This window comes from Salmo salar, chromosome ssa19, assembly GCF_905237065.1.
Source record: "Salmo salar chromosome ssa19, Ssal_v3.1, whole genome shotgun sequence".
Classification (NCBI taxonomy): domain Eukaryota; kingdom Metazoa; phylum Chordata; class Actinopteri; order Salmoniformes; family Salmonidae; genus Salmo; species Salmo salar.
In genome coordinates this window covers 27,080,351-27,103,692 of record NC_059460.1, presented here as the reverse complement: position 1 = coordinate 27,103,692, position 23,342 = coordinate 27,080,351, and the positions used below count along the sequence as shown (strand labels likewise).

General features: G+C 41.7%; 1 protein-coding gene across 3 annotated transcripts in view; it reads right to left on the bottom strand.

Moving 5' to 3' along the window:
- Positions 1–23,342, bottom strand: part of LOC106578647 (disks large-associated protein 1) — a 287,047-nt gene that overhangs the window by 113,779 nt on the left and 149,926 nt on the right. For all 3 annotated transcript variants that reach the window (XM_014157684.2, XM_045702177.1, XM_045702178.1), the window contains exon 4: positions 18,892–19,109. In XM_014157684.2, coding sequence (XP_014013159.2) covers positions 18,892–19,109 — 218 coding nt within the window. The remainder of the gene's footprint in view (positions 1–18,891; positions 19,110–23,342) is intronic.

The window sequence follows — 23,342 nt, the reverse complement described above, 5'->3', positions numbered from 1 at the left end:
AACAGGCCAGTTTCTCAAAAGTGAGTTTACAAGTTTATTAACTTTCAAAGCAGAATTACTTTCCCATTGTTCCTCAACTGTAGTGTATGATATACCATTTTGTAGCTCTGAGTCTTAAAATGTTTCTACATAAGGCCGATCTGAGCAGGTTGATCACATATATACTTATGTAAAGAAATCAAAGAAAAATATCTCAAATGAATATGCAACAATTTAACCTCTATGGGCTAGGTGGGACGCTAGCGTGCCACCCGTGGTGCACTCCATCAACAGCAGGTGCATTTCAAGAGCGGCAAATTTGAATCCAAATAAATGTCAAAATTCAAATTTTTCAAACATACAACTATTTTACACCCTTTGAAAGATAAACATCTCCTTAATCTAACCACGTTTTACGATTTCAAAAAGGTTTTACGGCGAAAGCATAAATTTAGAGTATGTTAGGACAGTACATTTACAAGAGTTGTGTGTAATGTTTTGTCAATTCAAAGACAGGGTCACCAAAACCATAAAACCAGCTAAAATGATGCACTAACCTTTTACAATCTCCATCAGATGACACTCCTAGGACATTATGTTAGACAATGCATGCATTTTTAGTTCTATCAAGTTCATATTTATATCCAAAAACAGCGTTTTACTATGGCATTGATGTTGAGGAAATCGTTTCCCTCCAATAACCGGCAGTCAAGTCAGCACCACTAATTAAATAATTAAAATTAGAAAACATTGGTAAAATATTATATTGTCATTTAAAGAATTATAGATTTACATCTCTTGAACGCAATCAACTTGCCAGATTTAAAAATAACCTTACTGGGAAATCACACTTTGCAATAATCTGAGCACTGCGCCCAGAAAAATACGCGTTGCGATACAGACTAGACGTCATGTTGGGGAGATCTAAAATCGAAAATACTATGTAAATAATCCATTACCTTTGATTCTCTTCATCAGATGTCACTTCCAGGTATCACAGGTCCATAACGAATGTAGTTTTGTTCAAAAAAGCTCATCATTTATGTCCAAAAATCTCCGTCTCGTTAGCACATGATGTAAGCCAGCCGGACTTCTCGTCATGAACGAGGGGAAAAAATATATTTCCGTTCGTTCAAACATGTCAAACGTTGTATAGCATAAATCATTAGGGCCTTTTTAACCAGAACATGAATAATATTCAAGGTGGACGAATGCATACTCTTTTATAACGTATTGGAACGAGGGTACCCAACATGAACTCGCGCGCCAGGTGTCTAATGGGCCATCATCGTTCCATGGCTCTTGTTCGGTCAGATCTCCCTCCAGAAGACTCAAAACACTTTGTAAAGGCTGGTGACATCTAGTGGAAGCAATAGGAAGTGCCAAAATATTCCTCAGCCCCTGTGTTTTTCAATGGGATAGGTTTAAAGGTAATACAACACATCAGGTATCCACTTCCTGTCAGAAAATGTCTCAGGGTTTTGCCTGCCAAATGAGTTCTGTTATACTCACAGACACCATTCAAACAGTTTTAGAAAATTTAGGGTGTTTTCTATCCATATGTAATAAGTATATGCATATTCTAGTTACTGGGTAGGAGTGGTAACCAGATTAAATCGGGTATGTTTTTTTATCCAGCCGTGTCAATACTGCCCCCTAGCCCTAACAGGCAACTGCATTAACCTGTTATGGCTAGGGGGCAGTATTTTCACGGACGGATAAAAAACGTACCGATTTAATCTGATTAGTACTCCTGCCCAGAAACTAGAATATGCATATAATCATTAGCTTTGGATAGAAAACACTCCAAAGTTTCTAAAACTGTTTGAATGGTGTCTGTGAGTATAACAGAACTCATTTGGCAGGCCAAAACCTGAGAAGATTCTGTACAGGAAGTACCCTGTCTGACCATTTCTTGGCCTTGTTGATTATCTCTATCAATTACAGGGGATCTCTGCTCTTACGTGACACTTTCTACGGCTCACATGGACTCTCAGAAGGCGGCAAAATGCTGAATCGTGGCTTTGCAGGCTCTGGTTGAAACAAAGTAGCGCGTTTGGGTAGTGGCTGGTTACAGTACTGTGAGACTCAGGCTCGTGCCCGCGTCGACCGAAAGCTTTGTTTTCTTTCCTCTGTTTAGCTAAATGGAGATTCCCGGTCGGAATATTATCGCTTTTTTACGAGAAAAATTGCATAAAAATGGATTTTAAACAGCGGTTGACATGCTTCGAAGTACGGTAATGGAATATTTAGAAATCTTTTGTCACGAATTGCGCCAATCTTCTGATTTACCATTTCGGATAGTGTCTTGGAACGCACGAACAAAACGCCGCAATTTGGATATAACGATGGATTATTTTGGACCAAACCAACATTTGTTATTGAAGTAGCAGTTCTGGGAGTGCATTCTGACGAAGACAACAAAGGTAATGAAACTTTTGTAATAGTAAATCGGAGTTTGATCAGGGCTAAACTTGGTCGGTGTCTAAATGGCTAGCCGTGATGGCTGGGCTATCTACTTAGATTATTGCAAAATGTGCTTTCACCGAAAAGCTATTTTAAAATCGGACATATCGAGTGCATAGAGGAGTTCTGTATCTATAATTCTTAAAATAATTGTTATGTTTTTTGTGAACGTTTATCGTGAGTAATTTAGTAAATTCACCGGATGTTTGCGGGGGGTATGCTAGTTCTGAACGTCACATGCTAATGTAAAAAAGCTGGTTTTTGATATAAATATGAACTTGATTGAACAAAACATGCATGCATTGTATAACATAATGTCCTAGGGTTGTCATCTGATGAAGATCATCAAAGGTTAGTGCTGCATTTAGCTGTGGTTTTGTTTTTTGTGACATTATATGCTAGTTTGAAAAATGGGTGTCTGATTATTTCTGGCTGGGTACTCTGCTGACATAATCTAATGTTTTGCTTTCGCTGTAAAGCCTTTTTGAAATCGGACAGTGTGGTTAGATTAACGAGAGTCTTGTCTTTAAAATGCTGTATAATAGTCATATGTTTGAAAAATGGAAGTTTTCGGATTTTAGAGGAATTTGTATTTCGCGCCACGCCCATCATTGGATATTGGAGCAGGTGTTCCGCTAGCGGAACGTCTAGATGTAAGAGGTTATTAAGATGAGAAGCAATAACGTATTTTACTTACTGATCTAAAAGTGATTTTTTTTCCTTCCAAAAACATTTATTCTGCGTTAGAATCAAAACTGTGCTCACTCAGAGTTTTCTGCAATTGTCACGACTTCCGCCGAAGTCGGGCCCTCTCCTTGTTCGGGCGGCGTTCAGCGGTCGACGTCTCCGGTCTTCTAGCCATCGTCGCTCCACCTTTTATTTTCCATTTGTTTTGTCTTGTTTTCCTGCACACCTGGTTTACATCTCCTCATAATTACCCTTTTCTCATCTGGACTGACCACCGCAATCTGGAGTACATCTGGGCAGCGAGGAGACTGAATCCTCACCAAGCAAGGTGGGCCATGTTTTTCACCTGTTTTGTTTTCACCCTTTCTTACAGACCAGGCTCCCAGAATGTGAAAGGCAGATGCACTGTCCCGGCTGTATGACATAGAGGAGCGGCCCATGGATCCCACTCCCATACTCCCGGCCTCCTGCCTGGTGGCGCTGGTAGTGTGGGAGCTGGATGCAGACATTGAGCAGGCATTATGTGCAGAGCCCGCTCTCCTCCAGTGTACCGCAGGGTGTCTGTACATTCCGTCTGCTGTCCGTGACCGGCTGATCTATTGGGCCCACACATCACCTTCCTCTGGTCATCCAGGCATCGGTCGGACGGTGCGCTGTCTGAGTGGGTAGAACTGGTGGCCCACTTTGGCTAAAGACGTGAGGGTTTATGTTTCCTCCTGCTTGGTGTGCGCCCAGTATACTAGGCACCTGCCCAGAGGTAAGCTACACCCCTTACCCGTTCCACAATGGCCATGGTCGCACCTGTCGATCAATTTCCTTACCGATCTCCCCCATCACAGGGAAACACCACGATCCTGGTTGTTGTGCATCATTTCTCTAAGTCCTGCCGTCTCCTTCCTCTGCCCGGTCTCCCTATGGCCCTACAGACTGCGGAGGCCTTGTTTACGCACGTCTTCCGGCACTACGGGGTGCCTGAGGATATAGTGTCTGATCAGGGTTCCCAGTTCACGTCGAGGGTCTGGAGGGCGTTCATGGAACGTCTGGGGGTCTCGATCAGCCTTACCTTGGATTTTCGCCCCGAGAGTAATGGGCAGGTGGAGAAAGTGAACCAGGATGTGGGTAGGTTTCTGCGGTCTTATTGCCATTACTCTTGGGGTGCCCTGGGCCGAGATGGCTCAGAACTCGCTCCGCCACTCCTCCACTAACCTCTCCCCCTTCCAGTGCGTACTGGGGTATCAGCCGGCTCTGGCGCCTTAGCATCAGAGTCAGACTGAGGCTCCTGTGGTGGACGACTGGTTCAAGTGCGCAGAGGAGACATGGGATGCCACCCATGTTCACCTCCAGCGGGCCGTGCTGTGCCAGAAAGCCAATGCAGACCATCGCCGCAGTGAGGACCCGGTGTTCGGGGGGACCGGGTCTGGCACTCGACCCGAAACCTGCCCCTCCGCCTGCCCTGCCGGAAACTGGGATCGCAGTTTGTGGGGCCATTTAAAGTCCTGAAAAGAGAGTGAACGAGGTGAGTTACAGGTTACAGCTTCCCCCCAATTACCGTATTAACCCCTCGTTCCATGTGTCTCTCCTCAGGCCGGTGGTGGTTGGCCCGCTCCAGGAGTCTGAGGTGCGGGAGGTTCCTCCGCCCCCTCTGGACATCGAGGGGGTCCCGGCGTACTCCGTTCGCTCCATACTGGATTCGAGGCGAGGGGCCTTCAGTACCTCGTGGACTGGGAGGGGTACAGTCCGGAGGAGAGATGCTGGATCCTGGTGGAGGACGTATTGGACCCTTCAATGCTGCGGGAGTTACACCGTCTCCATCCGGATCGCCCTGCACATCGCCCTCCGGGTCGTCCCCGAGGCCGGTGTCGGCACGCTGCTGGAGCCGCGCGTCAAGGGGGGGTACTGTCACGACTTCCGCCGAAGTCGGTCCCTCTACTTGTTCGGGCGGCATTTGGTGGTCGACGTCAGCGGTCTTCTAGCCATCGCCGCTCCACCTTTCATTTTCCATTTGTTTTGTCTTGTTTTCCTGCACACCTGGATTACATCTCCACATAAGTACTGTGTGTATTTAGCCCTCTGTTCCCTCCATGTCTGTGTGGGGTATTGTTTATTGTCAAGGTTGGCACGCTTTGTGGTACCCGTGCTTTGTGGCAGCCGGTACTTTGTAGTTGGTTGTTGTACTTTGTGCTGCCTCACTTGTTCTTTGGGCATTTGTTTTTTGTGACGCGATTGCGTTCTATTCACGTAATTGCCTCAGTAAAGTGCTTTGTCCACTCATCTCTGCTCTCCTGCGCCTGACATCCATACACCAGCTACACCCACCACTGAGAGCGATAATACATCCACATTTGTATACTTTGACTTAGATTTAGCTTTTCCATTTTTCAGTTTTGAGAAAAGTTTGTAGAAGAAAACGAATCACTCCGTAACGTAAACTACTGTGCGTCCTGTTTACTTTCCCCTTGAGAATGAACAATGTTGCGCACAGCTCTAGCATGATGGCTGTCAATCAAGTGAACACTGCTTGTCTCAATGATGCGTAATGACGGCTGACCATCATGGGCTAATTGACGTGTCGCCAATACGTAATGTTGAATGATGGAACAAGTTTGGTTGCCTTCTACAGTGTCTGAGGATTGCACAGAAACCAAACTTGACCTGGTTAATTCGTGTTTTGCCGATTTATATTTCATAAAGTGTTTGGTTGCAAGTTTAAAGAGTCAGAATTAATGAAAAACGGCGTATACAACATGGATCGTGTTCGGATATAACAATTTATTTTATCAAACAAAACTATGCTACATTTCATCTCTGGGACCCACAGGATGACAAATCAGAGCAAGATTACTGAATGTAAGTTCATTATTTACCGTCAGAGGTGAATGTATCAAACCAGTTGCCTTGATAAAAATGTTTTGTTGTTGTGCACTATCCTCAAACAACAGCATGGTATTTTTTCACTGTAATAGCTATTGTAAATTGGACACTGCAGCTAGATTAACAATCATTTATGCTTTCTGACGATATAAGACATGTCTATGTCCTGGATAGTTGGCTGTTGTTTACAATGCCATTCTAGTGACATATCACATATTGAGCAGCTACTGTCCCAATTTCAGGACACTGATCCTGTACAGGTAAAAAAACAATCTATTAATTGCACATCATACCTATCATTCTAATAAATACACCTGACCAGCAGTAGGGGGCACAAGGGGCAGTGGAGTGGTTTCTCTTATTTAGACAACCTTGTCCAAATGAAAACCTTAGCCTGCTTTTTAAAGCTATTTTCCCTTTACTTTGCTTGATCTCCAAGTGGAGGCTATTCCATAGACAAATGCATGTATAGAAAAACGTGCTCCTTGCAGTACATAACACTCGCTCTGGTATTGTAACTGTGTTGGTTATAGACCATATAAATGTGGCTTTTCATACAACCTGGGACACAATCATTTAAGATGTCTAACATATGATTAAGTTTAAGTTGGTCCACTCTGGACTGCAAAGGCAATAAGCCCACCTCCTGGAACTCCTGTACCCCTATATAAGGGGACTAAGGGGGACATTCAGCATATACCTGATGACATTATTTAGCATGACCTGCATTCTCTTTTTTATATTTTTTGATAGCCCACTATACCAAGCAGAGCAGGCATAGTCAAAATGACACTGAATCAAGATTGAGACAAGCAGTTTCTTAACTTTGATGTTAAAATACCTAGTGTTACGATATAAACATGTCTATTTGTTTGCCATTTTAGAAAGTAGCAGTAATCAGGTCTCCAGAAAGGGAGTGATCTAGGGACACACCAAGATACAGTGCAAGAAAGTATTCAGACCCCTTGACTTTTTCCACATTTTGTTACGTTACAGCCTTATTCTAAAATTGATTAAGTTCAAATTTTTCCTCATTAATCTACACACAATACCCTATAATGACAAAATTAAAACAGGTTTTTAGAAATGATTGCAAATGTATTATAAATAAAAAAACAGAAATACCTTATTTACATAAGTATTCAGACTCGAAATTGAGCTCCAATAATCATACTTGAGATGTTTCCACCTGTGGTAAATTCAATTCATTGGACATGATTTGGAAAGGCACATGCCTGTCTATATATGGTCCTTCAGTTGACACTACATGTCAGAGCTAAAACCAAGCCAAAAGGTTGAAGGAATTGTCCATATAGCTCCAAGTCAGGATTGTGTTGGGGCACAGATCTGGGGAAGAGTACCAAAAAAACTTGCCAGAATTGAAGGTCCCCAAGTACACAGTGGCCTCCATCATTCTTAAATGGAAGAAGTTTGGAACCACTAAGACTTCCTAGAGCTGGCCCCCCGGCAAAACTGAGCAATCGGGGGAGAAGGGCCTAGGTCAGGGAGGTGACCAAGAACCCGGTGGTCACTCTGACAGAGCTCCAGAGTGCCTCTGTGGAGATGGGAGAAGCTTCCAGAAGGACAACCATCTCTGCAGCACTCCACCAATCAGGCCTTTATGGTAGAGTGGCCAGACGGAAGCCACTCCTCAGTAAAAGGCACATGACATCCTGCTTGGAGTTTGTCAAAAGGCACCTAAAGTCTCTCAGACCATGAGAAACAAGATTTTCTGGTCTCATGAAACCAAGATTGAAATCTTCGGCCTGAATTCCTCCATTTGGAGGAAACCTGGCACCATCCCTACGGTGAAGCATGGTGGTGGTAGTATCTTGTTGAGGGGATGTTTTTCAATGGCAGGGACTGGGAGACTAGTCAGGATCGAGGGAAAGATGAACCGAGAAAAGTACAGAGAGATCATTGATGAAAACCTGCTCCAGAGCGCTCAGGACCTCAGACGGGGGTCAAGGCACAGCCAATCACACAGCCAAGACAACGCAGGAGTGGCTTCGGGACAAGTCTCTGAATGTCCTTGAGTGGCCCAGCCAGAGCCCGGACTCGAACCCGATCAAACATCTCTGGAGAAACCTGAAAAAGCTGTGCAGCGACACTCCCCATCCAACCTGACAGAGCTTGATAGGATCTGCAGAGAAGAATGAGAAAAACTCCCCAAATACAGGTGTGGCAAGCTTGTAGCATCATACCCAAAAGACTCTAGGCTGTAATAGCTGCCAAAGGTGCTTCAGGAAAGTACTGAGTAAAGGGTCTGAATACTTATGTAAATGTGATATATTTTTTACAAAAAATTCTACATTAGCAAAAAATTCTACAAACCAGTTTTTGCTTTGTCATTATGGGGTATTGTGTGTAGAGTGAATTAATTTTAGAATAAGGCTGTGACATAACAAAATGTGGAACAAGTGAAAGGGTCTGAATACTTTCCGAATGCACTGTAAGTTACACTTGTTTTAGATTCAGTCTCATTGCCTGCACAGTTTACCTTTATCTTGTCAGCCCTAAGCAATCTACATTTTGTTTCAAACAAAATCGATTCAGTTTTTCCCAAATGCAGCGACAATTTGTTGTCAGTCTCCTCCTCTATGTAAACTGTATCCTTTTCTGATATCAGTATGGCAGAGTCATCAGCATAAAGCAGGAGTTTGCACTTTACTGTATCTGGCATATCAGTAACATAAATAAGAAATAAGAGAGGCCCTAAAATGTATCCCTGTGGTACTCCACAGGATATTTCTTTGGCCACTGACAGAACATCACCAACATTACATACTTGTGTTCTGTTGGTCAGATAAGACCTAAGCCAATTCACTGCTCCATCATTTAGACCCATGCATTTTAGTTTCATCAGGAGAATATCATGGTCCATAGTGTCAAAAGCTTTCTGCAAGTTTAACATGACCATATCTGTATAGTTCCCCTTCTCACTTTTTTGCTTGACGGGATCAAAAAGGTGGATAAGGCAAGTATCAGTGGAATGAGCTGTTCTAAAGCCAGATTGGAGTTCATAAAGAAGTTTGTGCTCGAGAAGGTATCCCTCAAGTTGATTAAAAACTAATCTTTCAACAACTTTGGATAAGGTGCTGAGGATTAACACAGGCCTAGTTTCCTACATTTGTTTTACTTCTTGTGGAGTGGAACCACCTTGGCTGTTTTGAGATAATTTGGAAATGTACCACTACTAATAAAAAGGTTTACAATATGCGTTATCATTTCAGCATTGACACAAGTACTATCCTTCATGAATCTTGCAGGAAGGTTATCCAGCCCAGTTGCTTTGTTTGTGCTCATTAAGCATAGTAGATTGGAAACTCTGTCGTCTGTTACCATACACAGCTCAAACAAATCATTTGTGATACCTTTGCTATGGTAAAAGTTGTTAATGAAAGACTGACCATAGTATCCAGAGCAAGTCGGTAACTTCTTAACCAGAAATGAGGTTATAGTGGTAAAACAAATTGTTAAAATAATGTGCAACCTTTGGCTGGTCATAGCATAAAACATCAATAGCCAGGCCAATACTATATGATTTTACCTTATGGGGAGTTTTTGAGCAAATGTCCTTTAATATTTTCCACAGTTTATGAGGCTGATGTAAATTGTCATGAACAGCGTCTAAGTAATGTTTGGATTTGGCCTTATCCATTTTGTATCTTGCCTGGTTTCTACAGTTAATATAACCATCATAATCTTGTTGGAGATTTGTCCTTTTGAATTTGGCCAGGCAGCGATCCCTTTTCCTTATGAGGTCTAAGATCTCGGAAGTGCTCCATTTCCCGAACCGGTGTTTGATTCGAAATTGTTTCTTCGGCGCCAGAGAGTTGAGTGCAGACAGAAACATATTTTTAAAAAGATAAAAAGCTTGATCAACATCATCACAGTTTAGAGACCAATCCAAATGTCAAAGTACTTCTACAAAACGTTCCTTTGAGTGTTGTTTCATAGACCGTACCTCCATGTAGTTATTACCTGGCTCAAGTAGAATTTTGGATTTCTTACAGGTACAATAGGTTACCATATGATCACTAAAACCAATATTTATGACCCCTGACTGAAAGACGTTCTCTTGGTCTGATACAATAATCAAATCCAAAGTTGATTTACTGTCAATACACACCCGGGTTGGGTCAACAATTAGTTGTTTCAGTCCAAATAACACATTAAAGTTATACAGGGCATTTACTAGTGTACTTTTCTTGGGTGATACCTGCACATTTGTATTAAAATCGTCAAGCTGAATATATTCCTTATCAGCAAATACATTATGATAACAGCAATCGATTCAAGTAAATCGTATAAATTATTTTGCTTAGGAGGCCGATAGCACACACCAACAATTATAGTACGACATTTAGGAATCAGTATATCTACCCATGCAACCTCAAGACCATCCGTTTTCAGATTTGAATGAGGGTTAAAATGCACATCATTCCTAGTAAAAACACACACACCGCCAATGTTTCGGGTTCGGTCAACTCTATGAATGCTATAATCCGGTAGCTCAACCTCATTGTCCTCAATTGACCCATCGAGCCAAGTTTCACTCCCAGCAACTACTGCAGCCCGGGTGTTAGAAGCGTGGACTTTTAATCCGTCTAATTTCGGCAGCAGTGCGTTCATATGGATAAAGTGAAGTCCTCTCCGATTGAATCAGTCAAACGTGTAATTTTCTGTGCCCACTGCTGATACATCGACAATCTCATCTAGATTGCACTCATCATCCCTGCTTGTGTCCAGCATCCCAATGTTTTGCACCGCTTTTAAACAGAATACATTGCAAACAAGCAAAATGTTCCTTTGAGACTTGACAGCATCATATGGTTGGATATCTCCACATTTTATGTGAAAAAATAAATCCTTCTCTCTGTGATTAGTTTATGTTGTTATTATAACACATTAATTTAGTCTGTTTCTGTCAAAATAGAATGATGAAGAAAGTTGAAATCTAGGCCAGGAACAAATTAGTTTGACTCAAATAATACAGTGGGAGTTTTTTTGTCAAAATGGATGTCATTATTTTTCACCAAACACCTGTTTTCTCTCTTTGGTTATAAAATAATAATCTTCACAATTTAGACTGTGGTTATATTTATGGGTTTGAATAAACGGAGACACTGACATTGTATTCTGGTTGGAAGTAAACATATCAACTGAATAAAGAGTCTGTGTCCCAAATGGCACCATATTCCCTATTTAGTGCACTCCTTTTGACCAGGATCCGTAGGGCTCTGATCAAAAGTAGTGCACTAGATTATGATTGCATTCCGTGCTGACTACATTGCAGACATATACCAGATATCAGATGCCTGGATAGATGTTTTAAATATCAGCGAACTACATTCTGTGATATATCAATCTGATGACGTGGCACACAACCTTTGAGTGATGCAATGCAATGTCTGCAATGCTGTCTGCTTGCAACGCAAACATTATATTAGATATTCTGAAATGCGCTTTTACAATCACCCAATAGGATGGAGTGTTACTGAGACAACAGCCAATCCCGGTGTCCCTCTTCACAGCTAATCCCTGTGTCCCTCTTTTCTCCACCGAACAGCAATAGCTAGCTACCTTTCTGTTTGTATTGTGATGTCCTATCAGGAGTTGATGGAAGTCCCCAAGACTACTAATGCTAGAATCCATAGTTCCTACATCCATTTTTGGACTTATATATAAATGCCTTGTGAGCTTAGTTTAACTGTCATACCTCATCAGAACCCAGAAAATAAGATTGTTTTACTCCAATGTTTGTAAACAAAGTAAATGTAAACATATACTGTATATCCTCAAAACATGATTAAAACTATATTTTGTATATAATGGATGGTCAGTCTTTGCATCCATAGCTCTGTCTATGAATTTAAGTGGTTACATTTCTCAAGCATTTCTACAGGCCTATCCCCCAGCTTTTTACCGAAACAAAGGCTGGGTGTCATTTTGTTATTGTTTCAATTAAGGATTCTAGCTTTAAAGTAATTTGGTGTGTGTGTGCACATGTGTGTGTTACGTGCATATGGGCCTATTAAAGTCATTAACCTGCTCCTGTGCTGCACCACCGTTACATAATTGGCATCGCACAGTGCTCAGCTCTCTCCGTAATGATGACTGAGCATCCAGAGAGAGATTCATTGATATTCACCTCATAGAAACTTGTTTATTACAGACTTCATTATTCACTGACTTCAGTGGGAGAGATAACAAACACTGTTTTTCTTCTATAGGCTATAAGTGTGTGTCACTGTGGTGTTTCATAGCAAGTAAACACACACGCAAGCACGTATACGTCCGTAGTAGTAGTAGTAATGAGCTCATCAGACTGTTAAATGGGAGATAATGGACAGACACCATTACCTCCCATAGTAATGATTGAAATGGACTGGTACCAAACACATGGAAAGCATGTGTTTGATGTGTTTGATACTGTTCCATTCAATATGAGCCCGTCCTCCGATTTAGTGCCACCAGCCACCACTGACAGACGTGTTGCTTCTGTGCCGAGACTACAAACTAGGGGACCTTATGATGTCAGAATATGTGCCCTTGTCACGACTCCCACCGAAGTCGGTCCATCTCCTTGTTCGGGCGGCTTTCGGCGGTCGACGTCACCGGTCTTCTAGCCATCGCCGCTCCACTTTTCATTTTCCATTTGTTTTGTCTTGTTTTCCCGCACACCTGGTTTACATCCCCTCATTACTCTACGTGTATATTATCCTCTGTTCCCTCCATGTCTGTGTGTGGTATTGTTCATTCGTTACGTGTGTGACGCTTCAGGCTGGTTTTGCGCCGGGTATTGTTGTAACACGTGGTTTTGTTATTTGTACCTATTTGTGTAATTTGGGCACTATCGCTTTTTTCCTTGGGCCGGAGTGTTGTGACGCAGTTGCGTCCGGCTGTTTTCCTCTGCCTGAATAAAGTGTGCCTGTTCACTCATCTCTGCTCTCCTGCACCTGACCTCCTTCGACCAGTTGCGCACACTCTGACAGCCCTCAACAGATGTAGGCGGTGTTGGGAAAGATACGAGACATGAAATGCATGAAAAAGAAGTACATAATCAAGATTACATCATTGTGATATGCAGTAAAATGCTTTCATTGACAATTTCTTGTCTACTTAATAGGATGGGTGGTCCTGTATCTGTGTGAGCAACATTTCTGTATTTATCTTGTAAATGCAGCAGCTACATGATTCCTTTCAGATGTTTCTCCATACTGTTTAATTTTTCATGAACACGTACAGAGAAACAGTGGTGTAAAGTACTTAAGTAAAAATACTTCAACGTACTACTTAAGTAGTGTTTTTGGGTATCTGTAATTTACTTTAATATTTATATTTTTGACTTATTTTACTTCACTACATTCGTTAAGAAAATAATGTACTTTTTACTCCATACATTTTTCTGTGACACCTAAAAGTACTTGTTACATTTTCAATGCTTAACAGGACAGGAAAATAGTAAAATTCACGCACTTAACAACCGAACATCCCTGGTCATCCGTACTACCTCTAATCTGCCGGAATCACTAAACTCACATACCTCGTTTGTAAATTATGTCTGAGTGTTGGAGTGTGCCCCTGGCTTTCCGTAAATTTAAATAACAAGAAAATGGTGCCATCTGCTATCAATTTTCGCCTAAAATGATATACCCAAATCTAACTGCCTGTAGCTCAGTACCTGAAGCAAGGATATGCATATTCTTGATACCATTTGAAAGGAAACACTTTGAAGTTTGTGGAAATGTGAAATGAACGTAGGAGAATATAACACATTAGATCTGGTAAAAGATAATACAAACAAAAAAAACATGCGTTTTCTATTTTTATCATCATCTTTGAAATGCAGAGAAAGGCCATACATTGAGATATGATTCTAGGTGTAATTTAGATGTTGTGTGTGCAACATTTCAGACTGATCCAGTGAAGAATTACTTTACTTTGCTTTAATAGCTACTGTAAATTGAAGTTGCAGTTCGATTAACAAGAATTTAAGCTTTCTGCCCATATAAGACATGTCTATTTCCTGGAATTGGCTGTTGTTTACAATGTCATTCTAGTGACATTATCGCATATTGAGCAACAACTGTCCCGGTTTAAGAACACTGATCCCGTAGAGGTTTATTATAAGGAATTTGAAAAGATTTATACTTTTACTTTTATTTTGATACTTAAGTATATTTTAGTAATTACATTTACTTTTTATACTAAGTATATTTTAAATCAAATACTAATACTCAAGTAGACTGCGTGACTTTAACTTTTATTTTGTCATTTTCTATTAAGGTATCTTTCATTTTACTCAATTATGATAGTTGGGTACTTTTTTCACCACTGAAGCAATTTGCTGTTGCGCCAGGAATGAAAGTCTCAACAGACTCAACACAGGACAACTTTGTGAAAATTATGAAAGTCAACTTTTAAACCTCGGAAGTTAACACATCTCTTGTAGGGAAGGTTAATTCATTTACTTGTAATACACATCACCTGACAGCAGAAACAAACTGGCCATGGGTTCGTCCATCTTTAGCCCAGTGGGCCTGTCTAAATAAGGGGGGGGTTGCACATAATTATCATTATTTGGCAAATAATGGGGGGCTTCACAGAAAAAAATGGGCCAGTGTGGGGGTCTTGATGGGAAAAAAGGCTGATTTCTGGTCCCAGTCGGTCCCTGCCTGGCAGACTATCAGACATAGGAGGATCTGAATCTGTAAATCTGTCATTTCAATCATGTTGCTTTCCACGAAGAAGGAGAATCCATCCATACACGTTAATATGCATACTGAACCATGGATTCAGAGCTCAGGTCAGCTCAGGTCATGGATACTAACAAACATATTCCATTTACTGGTTGTGTCCCAAATGTCACCCTATTCCATATTTAGTGCCTATAGGGCTCAGGTCAAAAGTACTGCACTAGGGAATGTGCCACTTAGGACGTAGACACTATGCTGTATGAGGCAACCGCTTTGAATCACCTGCTCCAACCCCAAAGTATCCACCCATCATCTCCCCTACCACACACACACCCACACACACACACACACACACACACACACACACACACACACACACACACAACAAAAATATGCTGTGTCATTGGAAATAATGTTAACTTACAGATACACAGCCATGAATGCATTTGCATGGACTGTAAACACGCATACGCATGTTCACACGCAAACAAATGTGCACGTCCACACGCGTACACACACAACGTTATTTCCAATAGTACACTATAAAATGTTTGCTGTCAAATTTACAGTAATTTACTGGCAGTATTTGGCCAGTAAGTTACTTTAATTAATTCTATAGTAGCAAATATTTTACTGTAATCGAATTTACAGTATAAATTACAATTACAGCATATTATTGTAATTACCCAGTAACATATTACCCAGTGTTCTTTGCAAGTTTTCATTTCCATATTTACATTGGTTATCTAGTGGGCCCTCTTGTAGTTGGCAACTTACAGTTTATAAACCAAGGTTTATAAAAAAACACAAATCACTGTCATAGCTAGTAAAAAGTTTCACTAACCATTACTGAAAATGTTTTTGTAGTTAAGGACAAACTGGTCTTCAATAATTATTGTACTTACAGCAAGATATCTTATGATATGTCTGACCATCTCTGGATAGTGCCAATGCATTACTGAGAAACTCATAGTAACTTGATGAAAGCGTCCTGTAAATTTCTATAATGTCGAAGCAATAAAACACAGTACAATATTGTAAAAGTGACTATAAGAAAGTTATTTTAACAATATTTTACTGTAATTACACGGGATTGGAGCAAGCAGGTTGGCTGCTAGGCATTTGAACTGTATATTACAGCATATCAATGAATACTTGGTGTTTTATATGACTGCACTTCTAGAGGCCTAAATAAAAGCTTCCAAACTGACCATAATTACACAACAAAACAGATCAAATGGATATAGATGTCTGAAGTTTTGTTTCGTCGAACAACCACCTGATTGATTTAATATTGGTTTTGATAGAACACAAAAAGGCTACTCTGTACACGCGCTACAGCGTGTGGAACGTCATCTATAATAATGTGTCTGCTCTAAATTCCAGCAGGTGCCACTAGTGTGCAATGTGTTGATCAAAACCTTGAGTAATTAAATCATTTATTTTGATACAATTGTCTGGAAAGCCTCAATGCTTCAGGAAGCTTAGTTTCCCCATCACTACAATACACCATCATTTACAGTGTGCTGCATTAAATACACAAAACAGCAATGCAATTGTATTGAAATATTCATCAATTGCTAATAATGAATATGTAATTATGTATTACAGCATACCAACTGAAATGTGGTGTTTTATATCAGTTGCGCTTTAGGTCTTAACAAAGGCTTCTAAACTAACAGTGACTACAGCTTTTCTAATTTTGCAACAAAGCCTCTTTCACTCATACTGCCAAACATACCCTCATAAAACTGACTATCCTACCGATCCTTGCCTCCAACACTCTACTCAGCAAATTGGATGTAGTCTATCACAGTGCCATCCGTTTTGTCACCAAAGCCCCATATACTACCCACCACTGCGACCTGTATGCTCTCGTTGGCTGGTCATCGCTACATATTCATCGCCAAATCCACTGGCTCCAGGTCATTTAAAGTCTTTGGTAGGTAAAGCTCCACCTTATCTCTGCTCACTGGTCACCATAGCAACACCCACCAATGGCACGCTCTCCAGCAGGTTTAATTCACTGGTCATCCCCAAAGCCAACACCTCCTTTGGCCGCCTTTCCTTCCAGTTCTCTGCTGCCAATGACTGAAACAAATTGTAAAAATCACTGAAGTTGGAGACTTATATCTCCCTCACTAACTTTAAGCGTCAGCTGTCAGAGCAGCTTACCGATCGCTGCAGCTGTACACAGCCCATCTGTAAATAGCCAATCCAACCAACTACCTACCTCATCACCGTATTTGTTTTTGTTTTTCTGCTCTTTTGCACACCAGTATTTCCACTTGCACATCCTCATCTGCACATATATCACTCCAGTGTACATTTCTAAATTGTAATTACTTCGCCACTATTGGCCTATTTATTGCCTTACCTCCTTACTTCATTTGCACACACTATAGTATACAGATTTTTCTATTGTGTTATTGACTGTATTTTTGTTTATCCCATGTGTTGTTGTTTTTGTCACAGTGCTTTGCTTTATCTTGGCCAGGTCGCAGTTGTAAATGAAAACTTGTTCTCAGCTGGCCTACCTGGTTAAATAAAGGTGAAATAAATAAAATAAAAAGGATATGGCTAGCCACTCAACCATTAAAGGTTTGAGACTTGCTGCCACTCTGATCTGTCACCTATGTGAGAGTGCCTTCGGAAAGTATTCAGACCCTTTGACTTTTTCCACATTTTGTTAGGTTACAGCCTTATTCTAAAATTGATTAAATTGTTGTTTATCCGCACATCAATCTACACACAGTACCCCACAGTACCCCCAGTCCCTGCCCCTGAAAAACATCCCCACAGCATGATGCTGCATCCACCATGCTTCACCGTAGCGATGGTGCCAGGGTCCTCTAGAAGTGACTCTTGGCATTCAGGTCAAAGAGTTCAATCTTGGTTTCATCAGACCAGAGAATCTTGTTTCTCATGGTCTGAGAATTTTTAGGTGCCTTTTGGGAAATTACAAGCGAGCTGTCATGTGCCTTTTACTGAGGAGTGGCTTCCGTCTGGCCACAGAGGAATTCTAGAGCTCTGTCAGACTGACCATTGGGTTCTTGGTCACCTCCCTGACCAAGGTCCTTTTCCCCCGATTGCTCAGTTTGGCCAGGCGGCCAGCTCTAGAAAAAATCTTGGTGGTTCCAAACTTCTTCCATTTAAGAATGAAGGAGGCCACTGTGTTCTTGATGACCTTCAATGCTGTAGACATTTTTTGTTACCCTTCCCCACCTCTGTGCCTTTTTACAATCCTGTCTCGGAGATCTATGGACGATTCCTTTGACCTCATAGCTTGGTTTTTGCACTGACATAGACTGTCAACTGTGGGATCTTATGTAGACAAGTGTGTCTTTCAAAATCATGTCCAATCACTTCAATATACCACATGTGGACTCCAATCAAGTTGTAGAAACGTCTCAAGGATGATCAATGGAAACAGGATGCACCTCAGCTCAATTTCGAGTTTCATAGCAAAGGGTCTGAATACTTATGTAAATAAGGTATTTATATATTTTTTTTAATTTACATTTGCAAAAATTCTAAAAACAGTTTTTGCTTTGTCATTATAGGGTATTGTTTGTCGATTGCTGAGGATTTTTTTAGTTGTTAATTTTCGAATAAGGCTGTAACGTAACAAAATGTGGAAAAGGTCAAGGGGTCTGAATACTCTCCGAAGGCACTGTAAATGTAATTCTCAGGGAGCCATTACCACATATCAGTGAAAGTTGTACAGCATTCTCACTAACAGGTGCAACAAATGTAGCCTCTTATAAGTAACACCTAACAATATGTTAATGATTCCAATGCCCAAATATACACCCAGTAATGTTCGTTTAGTGTGCCAAAAATGTATTATGACACTGTATTCTGAATTACAGTAGATGACTGAAATCAAATAGCCAGTAAATTACTATAGATTTTCAGGTCAAGGTTTATAGAATTCGCAAAATTGAGTTTAGTGTATTCTGTGGGGTTGCAGTATTCTCACTCATGGGTGCGACAAACGGAGCATTTTACAAGGCAAACCTTAAAAGATGTTAATGAGCCAGAGGCTCTTTCCCCGTCCACAACATTTCCCCACAATGCACCATAATTAATTCTGTAAAACACATTTAAGGTATTTTACTGTGCATTCTACAGTGTTTTATTGTTGAAATTACAGAAACGTCTTTCAGTGTACGTATCTACTCACTTGAGGGTGGTCATCTCGGTGAGTGATGGCTGTGTGGCCTTCAGATAGCTTGCCCGGCGCGCCTGCACCTTGGGCGAGGGCTTGGGGCTGCAGTCTGAGTCGCCGCTGTCTTCCTCCGCCATGGCCTTGATGTAGCTGCCACTGCGCATACGCCGGCATGGGATCTCCTCGTCTTTCCCCACGGGCAAGAACCCCCTACTCCACTCGTCCTGGGGTACCTGTGGGGTGGAGACCGTGAGGACAGGGCGGTAACTTATGTCAGAGCGATGAAACACACGACTAGACACTATGACCGCTCCCTAACCCCTGGCTGACCGCTTGCCCAGCCTCAGGTCACCATCCAAACAAGGCTCTATATACACCAAGCTGCTAAAGTCACACCACTAAGTGCTAATGTTCACCTGAATATGGTGTATTAGAACCATACCATCAGGGTGTAGAGACTAGAGGCCATCCGTTGTGCTGCTCCCTCCCAGTGACGCATATCAAACTGAGGAGTGAATTGTTCGGTCTAAAACTTTTGAATTCTCCCAACCCTGTCTGTCTGTGCAGTGGTTGTGTTGCGCTTTCACACACTAATGAACGTGTAAAAAAAAGAGGCAAGCAAAGAAGCCCATCTCCCTCTCTCCGCTGCCACAAGAAAGAGAGAGAGAAAAACAAAGGAGGTTTTGTTCCGCCCCAGCACTGCGCTGGTCTCCAATATGAGTGGCTTTTAGGGGCTCTAACACGGAGGTGAAAGGGAGAGAGGAGACATACAGAGAGAAAAATGCATCCCAAATTGTACCATATTTGCTCTATAGTGCACTACTTTTGACCAAGGCCTATAATGCGCTCATCAAAAGTAGTCACTATGGAATAGGGTGTCATTTGCGATGGCGACAAAGAGTCTGAATAATCAATGGTAGGAGAATCATTCAACAGGCCGGTAGCTAGGGAGACAACTTGTCCTTGACGTCAGGGGCACACAAGCAAAAACTGCGAAGACAGAGAACATCTAGGGTCTGTTGAGGACTTGAATGACGCTAGTGTTACACCAATGTCTCTCATCATCTGTAACAGAAAATAAAACAGAAACTAAAATAACACCCTGACAAATAAAGCCGAGACACATTGGGAGGTGTTTGGCTGGCTGAGAGTCAGTGTGTGTGTGTGTGCGTTTGTGTGTGTGTGTGTGTGTGTGTGTGTGTGTGTGTGTGCGCAGTGTGCCCTGGTCTCATAGACTAGATGTAACATAGTAAACGTAAATCCGGCACACTCAAATTAGTATGATATGTAAATGCTTCCTATTGTTACATACGACAGAAGATTACTGAAGGCAAAAAATGAAAGTAAAGTGGTTGGTAGGGGTGGATGGGCCACCGTATAATGCAAATGTCTAGCAACCCAAAGGTTGCGTATTCAAATCTCTTCACGGATAACTTCAACTAATCAGCTACTTTGCAATTACTTAGCATGTTAGCTAACCCTTCCCCTAATCCCTAACATTAACCTAACTCCTAACCTTAACCTAAACCCCTATACCTAGCCTAGCTAATGTTAGCATTAGCCACCTACCTAACATTAGCCACAACAAATTGGAATTCTTAACATATCACACTTGGGCTCCCAAGTGGCGCAGGGGTCTTAGGCACTGCATCACAGGGCAGGAGGCATCTCTGCAGTCCCTGGTTTGAATCCAGGCTGCATCACATCCGGCCATGATTGGTAGTCCCATAGGGCAGCGCACAATTGGCCCAGCGACGGCCAGTGTTGGCTGTGATTGTAAATAAGAATTTGTTCTTCACTGACTTCCCTAGTTAAATAAAAAAATACATTTTGCCAATTTGTAACATATCATATGAATTGTAATTCGTAACGTATCATACAAGAATGATGATGGACATCCACAAATTAATATATACCATACGAAACTTAACAAATCCTAATAATTGAGTGCCCCGGATTTACATTCACTATGTTACTATGAGTCCAGGTTGGTGCGTGCATGCTTGTGTGTGTTTGTGTGAACGAGAACAACAGGAAGTGTGTGTGAATGGCAAGGGGCAGAAAACAAGATTACATCCCAGCACGGGAATAAAACAACATGTCACTCCTCCAAATTGAAAGAAGTTTTGGCTTCTTTTTCGCCGGCTAAAAGTGTCATGTCCTCCTCTTTGACAGTGCCCCATTTTTTGTTCTCTGAAGAAGAAAGAGGAACGCAGTTCTTTTCAGGTTGGAACAGGAGGAATGTTTCTACATGGCTGCAAACATCTCTCTCTTAGTCCCTCTTACTTTCTCTCTCCCCCAGTCTCTCACTCACTTTCACTCTCTTTCCCTCTCAGTCCGTCTCTCTCTCTCCCTTTCATTACATTTTCAATTTAATGGCCTTTATTGGCATGGGAAACATACAGTATGTTTACATTACCATATGTTTACATTTACATTCTTTCTAACTTGCTCTCTCTCTCAGTCCCCATTCTCCCGCTATCTCTCAGTCCCTCTCTTTCTTTCTCTCCCCCCGGGCTTCTGTTTGCAGCTCACCAAGTCAGATGAGGGGATGTAACCGTGTTGAATCACTTCCTCTTTCATCTTCTCCCAAACAAACAGAGAGAGCACAGTGGAGCCACCAGGTTCAGGGATATGTGGCTTTTCTCCTCTTTTCAATAGTTCTGTTTTTCCGTCTCTCATCTCACGTCAGCAGCCCTTCTAACGCTCCAGCTCTTTCACACTATGCTCGTGTTCCAAATGGCACCTGATTCCCATAGGTATCAGGTCAAGAATAGTGCACTATATAGAGACACACCATTATGTGAATATGGCAGCTACTGTGTAAGAGAGGCTACAGGTACTGTGTATGCATGGGCTAATGCTGATTTCCAAGTAAATATACTGCATGCAGTAACTGTAAAAGATCAGCTTAAATGCTAATCTAGTAGGTATACATAAGTAATGATTCCACAAGTAATCATTATACATGGAAATATACAAGCACAAACACACTAATTACATTTTTTGGTTTAGCCTTTATTTAACTAGGCAAGTCAGTTAAGAATAAATAATTATTTTACAATGACGGCCAATCCCGGCCAAACCCTCCCCTAACCCGGACGACGCTGGGCCAATTGTGCGCCGCCTTATGGGATTCCCGATCACGGCCGGTTGTGATACAGCCCAAGATTGAATCAGGGTCTGTAGTGACGCCTCTGGTACTGCGATGAAGTGCCTTAGACCGCTGCGCTGCTTGGGAGCCAGAACCAAATCAGCTGTCGCAAGACATTACAAACACACAGACATGTAACAATGTAAAGGACCTGAGACAAATGGAATGGGGTCCACAACCAGGGACGATATGGAATAGGATGAATGATGTTAACAGGTGAGGAAGATGACGTCTCACGTTTGACACAAATGAGGACGTCTCAATTCAACACAAATGTAATAAAATGAACAATGTTTATTGTTCTGAAATAGTTTTTGTTGTTAGGAACAGATAAGATTATCATTCCTGCAACATTATTCTGATGAAATGTAATTTGATCTCTGAAAAATGTATCTAATTGATTTACTCACTTTATATGTGCATACTGTATTCTTGTCACAGATCATCCTATACAACTACTGCTGTACATACCTTTTTCCTATTTATATAATGTCCATACACACCAAATATTTAGTGCATTCGGAAAGTATTCAGAGCCCTTGACTTTTTCCACATTTACGTTACTGCCTTATTCTAAAATGTATGAAATACTTTGTTTCCCTCATCAATCTACACACAATACCCCATAATGACAAAGCAAACACAGGATTTTAGAAATGTTTGCAAATGTATATAAAAAAACAGAAATATCACATTTACATAAGTATTCAGACCCTTTAATCAGTATTTTGTTGAAGGACCTTTGTCAGTGACTACAGCCTCGAGTCTTCATGGGTAGGACGCTACAAGCTTGGCACACCTGTATTTGGGGAGTTTCTCCCATTCTTCTCTGTAGATCCTCTCAAATTCTGTCAGGTTGGATGGGGAGCATCGCTGCACAGCTATTTTCACGTCTCTCCAGAGATGTTCGATAGGGTTCATGTCCGGGCTCTGGCTGGGCCACTCAAGGACATTCAGAGACTTGTCCCGAAGCCACTCCTGCATTGTCTTGGCTGTGCGCTTAGGGTTGCTGTCCTGTTGGAAGGTGAACCTTCACCCTAGTCTGAGGTCCTGAGCTCTCTGGAGCAGGTTTTCATCAAGGATCTCTCTGTACTTTGCTCTGTTCATCTTTCCCTCGATCCTGACTAGTCTCCCAGTCCCTGCCGCTGAAAAACATCCCCACTGCATGATGCTGTCACCACCATGCTTTACCGTAGGGGTGGTGCCAGGTTTCCTCCAGGCGTGACACTTGGCATTCAGGCCAAAGAGTTCAATCTTGGTTCCATCATACAAGAGAATCTTGTTTCTCATGGTCTGAGAATCTTTAGGTGCC